Genomic DNA, 6939 nt, shown 5'->3' with positions numbered 1-6939 from the left:
GTTTCGAGGTTTCGTGGTTTTCGAGCCACTTTCGAGCTTAAGGGAATCCCCTAATTAATTTGTCAGCGCTACCAAACCGTGCGCGCTTTGAAACTTCATACAGGGAACTATTAGACCCCCCTCTTCCTCCCATATTTTCCTTAACGCTGTACTCCGGGGTTACCAATCTAAAGCCCACCCGCTCAATGAAACAGCATATATAAGTCGAACTCGTTTTGTTAATGCATAAAGAGCTAAATTAACAAACCAAAACTCAATCCTTAACGTTGAAACGAAATAAATCATCAACCGTTAACATTAAAACAAAATAAATCAACGAAATTTGTTGTTGCATGCCTTGGCCAGCTCACTGTTAACACCCATGTAGCACCTAAATGCATAATACAGCTTCAGCGTTAACAAATGAATTTCCGTTCCTTAAAAACCAAAATAGAATTATGTTGATAATTACGTAAACGGTAAAAACTTAATCGTTTCAATAAAAACAATTGTTTTTTTTTGGTAAACGCTAAAATTAACGTTACAATGCATCCTTGGTAGAATTTCTATCGTTCTTGCTGTCAATCAATACCAAGTGAAAATTCGGCTTAATTATCACCAAGTTTGCAAAGTCAAAAAATTTGAGACAAATATACTTCTTGTTACTATACTCTTCTCTCTCTCCACTTGACAGTATTGAGGTGAGTTGACTTTTTTACTTCTTTGTTGGTGTCTCGGTTTCTTGATTCGGTTTGTCAAAAAGCATTGAATTGTGGTGTCTTTTGTCTTCGTGCTACGATTATTGTGCAAATAAAATTGTGGAAAATCTAAAATTTATCTCGAATGAAAGTTAAAAGCATCTGCAGTTATCCCAATTTAATATATTAAAAGTGAATTTACACACAAATCGATAGCTTGATTGGTTTTCTGGAGAAAACGACATCAGCTGCAGCGGAGAGCATATTCGATTAGCCGACGACACAATTTATCAATAACCAACTTCCAAATCAGTCTTGCCCCACAAACATACAATCATATATACCTACCTTCATACATCATTGCGAACTATTCCGGTCGGCCCCTACCTACCTCCGGTCAGAAATAAACTACTCGGTTAACACCACGTCCCTCACCTGTCTTTTTTTTAATCAACCTAAACACAACTGTTGGCACAATAGAAAACAAAACGTTTTCATATTTGCTAGCAATAAATTGTCATAATATTTTTATGAAATTCGTCACTATTGCTAAAAATAGAAACGAAATCGCCGAGTGAAGATCAGGACGGTAAGGAATAAACAACAACGGGTATTTCTCAAATTGTTCGTGTATACACCGATTCAAACAGGCAAACAGAAAACTTGACGTCAAGTTCCAAAGGGTTTGAATAGCTCATAGAAATAATGGAGTTTTTATTGTGAGTATAAATACTTAAACCAAACATTTATTATTATCGCCAGCATGATAAAAATATAGTGAGGTAGAACCGCTGAAAGGCACTTTGAAACAAATGCAGAATACCTACAATTCTCAAATTAAAAAAAAAAAAAAATGGGGATCATTAGAGATCATTGAGCTGAACATAACGGTATAGATAATTCTCTAGTGTAGGGTAACAACCCCTAAAAAAGGTCCGGAAAAGACGGGAGGGGTACCAAACGACGCGTTTCGGCCCCCTATTAACAATCTGGAAGGGGAGGGCTAATATTATTAACCATTTAAAAGTTATAAACAAAAAANGGTATAGATAATTCTCTAGTGTAGGGTAACAACCCCTAAAAAAGGTCCGGAAAAGACGGGAGGGGTACCAAACGACGCGTTTCGGCCCCCTATTAACAATCTGGAAGGGGAGGGCTAATATTATTAACCATTTAAAAGTTATAAACAAAAAACTTTTGTTAAATTTCGTTGTTTTCTATGAGCAATTACCCCGTCAAAAATGCACTAAATCACCAGTTTCCACTTTTAAAACACTATTAACGTCTCCGGTTATTATTTTATGCAAACCAAATCATTTATTCACTGTTATTTTATATATTTCGTTAATAAAACAGAGTAAACAAACTTTGCGCCTGCCAAAATTATTATATCCCCAAATCGCTGGTATTGCCTCTATTTCACATTTCATTTGCGCTATTATACTCTGTTTACACTATACACTTCTTCTTCTTGTTCTTCTTTTTTTACTTCCACCTAAATAAGATATTCTAACCAAAATATAATAGCAAATTTGCCTATACCATGGCAGCGCTACTTTTATGGTTTACAGTTATTTTAGCTGTAATTAAAAGTAAGCGTCATGGAGTGCCAAAAGTGTGATATATGCAACCAGTCACAGAAGAAAGCATTAACTATGAGTTACAAAAACGAAAATCGAAAAACGCTGGTGACGTGACAAATTCCGAAACAACCAAAAGAATGAGAATGAAGAATTCTTTGGAAAACAACGGTGTTTAAACAACGATTGTGCCATGATGCTAGATTGTGAAGATGAAAGTCAGGAAGATACATCCGACATTTGCAGCCCCGATGAAATTCTCTAAAAGTAATTATTGCACCGCAATAAAAATAAATAAATATAACTGAAAGTCCTCTCAACTGGTGTAGTGCCAATCGAAAAAAATTTACAATTTTGCCAAGTTTCAAATTAAAATTTTGCCAAATTCAAATTCCACATTCGCAACATCCCTAGTAGGTGCATATGTGCCTTGATAACTTTTGGCTACGTCAACCGATTTCTATTATTCTTTTTACCAGAGCCAGGTTGAATTGCTGTGCAACTTCGTCTCTTGGACCGCAGCTATTAATATTCCATGCCCACTGAGGCATCGGACTTCTACCACATTAGTTGCGTTCCAGATAACTTCGTGTAAAAACCTGTAAAACTGTCAAATAACAAAATTACTCTCTTGAAAGAGAGGAGCAAGAGAGAAAAAATAAAAGTCACCTGGAGCCAGAGTTGGGCAAAATTTATTCGAATGACGAATAACGAATGAATAAATTGTTTTTCTTGTTATTCGTAAATAATAAATAATTTTGGTTATTCAAAAAAAAATTATTCGAATGACGGATAAATTATGTTATTCGTTATTCGAATAATTATTATCTTCATTAATTATTCGAATAACGAATAAAATAATAATACAACAAGTAATGTATGTATATAGATATGTACATATATTTATGTATAAAATGATAACCGTTTTCGTTGTTGTGATTTAACTCAAACCCCTAGATAGAGTTAAATCAAATTTTCGGAGGTTATTCCATGCGCATTAAGTCCTATTAAAGGCTACTAGAAAACTCCTTTGTGGCGATGGAGCCGAGTTATTTATAAAAGCCGTATTTATGAACTGATTTCGTTCAAATTCAAAATGTGTTCTTCCTGCATGATGAAAAATACTTATGCGAAAAATGGACCCGCTAGGTGGCGCTACAGTTGAGTTATTTAGAAAATCCCTACTTATTGTACAATCAGGTTGCAATTCATAATGGTGCTGCAGTCGAAATCTCTAGAAACCCCATATGTCTGGACTCCTTTGTTTTTTATGTTTATATTATACGAATTTACGATGTCCCACGTCGTCATATACCCTAAATGCGACCTTGCATCTACCTCCGCTTGATAAAATTGCTCGGGCGGCCATTGCTGCAGCAGTAACAGGCTAACCTAATATTCGCGGCTTGCGTTTTGGTACGCATGCCGTCGAATTTGTTTTTTTGCGTCACCCGAAATTGACTTGCATGCGTTTGCATTTGATTTCATTGAGCGAAACGTCAATTCAAAATGTCACGCAGAACAAAAATTCGAAATTGAGTTAGCTTCATACGCACGCCGTTCAATTTCGGTTGATCTCATACAAGTTGCATGTGCATGAGAAATTTTTGACAATAAATTGGCGGCGTGCGTGAATATTAGGTTAGCCTGTAAGACTCCAGGAAACCAGCTCTTGGATATTTTAAAAGTGGCGAATCAGCAAGGAAAGTTTCGACCACATCCTTCCAATTCCTATATCAATGGCCAAATTTTACATCGAGGACGCACATCTGTGCTCTTCAGCATCCTTATAAGGACTTTTGTTGGCCTACATGACATAAGACTAGAGGTTGACGCATCGGACCAATGTTGTAGTTGCAAGATCATAGAAGAAGATTACGCACGCTTAGAAAAGATCTCACAAGTGGAGGTAAAGCTCATGACATTGAAAGGAATTTTTTCTTGCATATAGCATCAGAGCGCTATTTTTTTGGCAGAAATATGTGTGAGAATTTTTACTTTACCCATATTTGGTTTTCAACGCTATTCTTGCATTGGCCAACGCAAAAAATCTTATCAGGGGCCGCGAAACCATAGGGAATGGGCTAGTATTCTTGATAAAATAGTAAACAAAATTCAGCTAACTTACAATCCTTGGCAATAGAAATAAAAGTAAAAGGTGGCTCAATGTGTTAAAAATGAGTTTTTATTCATTATTTAAAATAACGAATAAAATAACGAATAAATTATTCGCAAGCAATTTATTCACGAATAATTTATTCGTGAATAAGTTATCTGCGAATAATTATATTACGGATAAAATTTTATTCGAATAATTATCTAAATAACAATTTATTCGAATAATGCCCAACTCTGCCTGGAACGCGAAAAACCACTTTTCCTGTAACTACTTCGATTTTTTTTAATGTTAAGCGCCATGGAGACGATCAAATATCTTTATCAACCGTCTCGCGTTTTGCTTGACAAAAAACAAGCGCACTTGCCATCTGATCGTCGTGGTGAGCAAGTGCGCGGACAAGAAAAATAAATTGTTTGTTGAATTAACGCGTTGACGCGCTTGACGTATTTGTTTGATTGTCTCCGTGGCGCTTAATGTTCTTTGCTATCTGTTTTTGTTTACAAATGCAACCCTGCCTATCGTTTGACACTTTTCATGAACTTGCAGGAAGAAAAACTTCGGACTAAAACCTGCAACTTCTGACTGAGAGAGAGAGAGCAAGGTACTCTCACAAAAGTGGTTTGACTTGCAGGTTTCCTGGCACCTGGAACGCTTTCCTGCAAAAAAAAACCTGCAAATCGTGAATATCGTGAGCATCTGGAACGCAACTATTGTGGTAGATCCTCCACATTTTTGAGGATCTACCACATCTGCCACACAAGGTCTGAAATCTACCACATATTCGCGTTTTTGAGTACCTGGTTTTATTTTTGCTCGACATAATTTTCTTTATTTTAAGAGTAAAAATTATCCAACACTAAACACTATATGTTAACAAGAATGATATAATACAAGATTCCGCATTCCCGGCGGTGATGAAATTTCTCAAGTAAAAGTAAACAAAGCCGAATGGGAGGATAAAATAAATTGTAAAATAGTACATTTTCTCAATAATAAATTTTTCGACGGGAATCGTGATTTCATTACGTTAAATTTTAAAATATATAATTAAAAAATAATAATAATAGCGAAAATTAAACACGGCGATTTTTGTGAAAGTATTAGCAGATTTCAGTTTCTGAGAATTCTCAAAATCGGCAAATCGCAAGTAGCGGTTTCTGTAACGTGCCACATTTGTTCGCTACATCGTGTTGTAATAGAATGAAATGCTGGCAGCACTCCGCAAGGTTGCAAAAAAATTTATGTTCGAAAAATATTTTGATATGGAAGGAACTGCTTTACACTGTCAACCCAGCAAACATTGAGGTTAGTTATCGATTAGATAATGATTGGAGAACTAGCCACATTCTCCAATCTCAAAAGTTTGAGATCGACTCGAAAAACTATCGAGAATCATAGCAATCTCAACAAAAATGGGACATAGTTCTCGACTCGAGAAAATATAAATTCTCTAATCGAATTCAAATGTTGATCTCTAAGGCTTTCTGCACATTGGTCGTCCAATCGTAGTTGCTTCATCGTCACAATCATGATGCTACGATTACATTACGACTACACTTTCGCACACTCGGTCGTGATATTTCAATTCATTTGGCGTCTAAAAATTCACTTGGAGAAGGTATTTTCTGTTTTTCTGGNGGACTCGAATTTGAATTTCAAACTGTTATTAAATAAAACGCTTTGGTTTGTAAAATTTTTATTAAATGTATTTGCAATAAAATAATAATGAATTATTTGAACTTAAAAAAAATTATGATTCATTCATTTGGAATATTGCTTATTTACACTTATTTGAATTTGCGTTGTTTCTCTAATCGTTCTCGAATCGAATTCTAATGTAGTTCTCTAACTTCGTCATCGACTCGAGAACGATTAGAGAAATACTCTAGTTATCTAATGTAGAAATCCAAATTTCTCTAACGTTAGAGACTGTGTTTGCTGGGAAGGATCAAATTGACAAAACTCAATTCAATCTAGCACTTTGTTATACTAAAATTAATTCTTTTTAGAGTATAATTAAAAAAATTGCAATTTAGGTGAAACCTTACTGAATTTCTTTAATTTTTGTACAATTACTACGTTTATACGCATGCATAAGTCGCTTTAATTCATTTCGCCGCGATTCAAAACATGTATAAACTGAATTTCAATTCGCTTTGAAAGAGCGAAGTTTTTTGGCTCCCAATCAAGGCGTATTTAACAAGGTGGTGTTGGCCGTATATAAGTAAAAAAATACACTAACAAATTATACGCTGATGTCCATACTGTCATTGGTATGAATTACAACAAACACATCATTTTGACGTAATGGCCTCCGCGGCGAAAAACTCAGCTGTCGCCCCAACACCACCTTGTTTAATACACCTTGGGTAGTTTATTTCTCCAGACAGTTAGAAAGAGTGTATAAACACCGCTCTCACTCAAAGCGAATTGGAGATCAGCTGTNACCTTGGCTCCCAATCCATTTCAAATCGGTAGTTTCAAGGCGTATTTAACAAGGTGGTGTTGGCCGTATATAAGTAAAAAATTACACTAACAAATTATACGCTGATGTCCATACTGT

At 35.5% G+C, this 6939-nt stretch overlaps 1 protein-coding gene across 1 annotated transcript in view; it reads left to right on the top strand.

Annotated features, from left to right (window-relative positions):
• The first annotated feature begins 686 nt into the window (after nucleotides 1-686).
• mats (MOB kinase activator-like 1) overlaps nucleotides 687-6939 on the top strand; it is a 9635-nt gene continuing 3382 nt past the window's right edge. The window contains exons 1-2 of the mRNA XM_017616391.1: nucleotides 687-1279; nucleotides 1323-1396. Of these exons, the coding sequence (XP_017471880.1) occupies nucleotides 1383-1396 (14 nt within the window). The 5' untranslated portion in view covers nucleotides 687-1279; nucleotides 1323-1382. The remainder of the gene's footprint in view (nucleotides 1280-1322; nucleotides 1397-6939) is intronic.

The sequence above is a fragment of the Rhagoletis zephyria genome, unplaced genomic scaffold, assembly GCF_001687245.7.
Source record: "Rhagoletis zephyria isolate East Lansing unplaced genomic scaffold, Rhagoletis_zephyria_1.1 Rzeph_scaffold_01195, whole genome shotgun sequence".
NCBI classification, from domain to species: domain Eukaryota; kingdom Metazoa; phylum Arthropoda; class Insecta; order Diptera; family Tephritidae; genus Rhagoletis; species Rhagoletis zephyria.
Note: the sequence above shows the minus strand (reverse complement) of the source record. Positions and strands in the feature narration are given on the sequence as shown.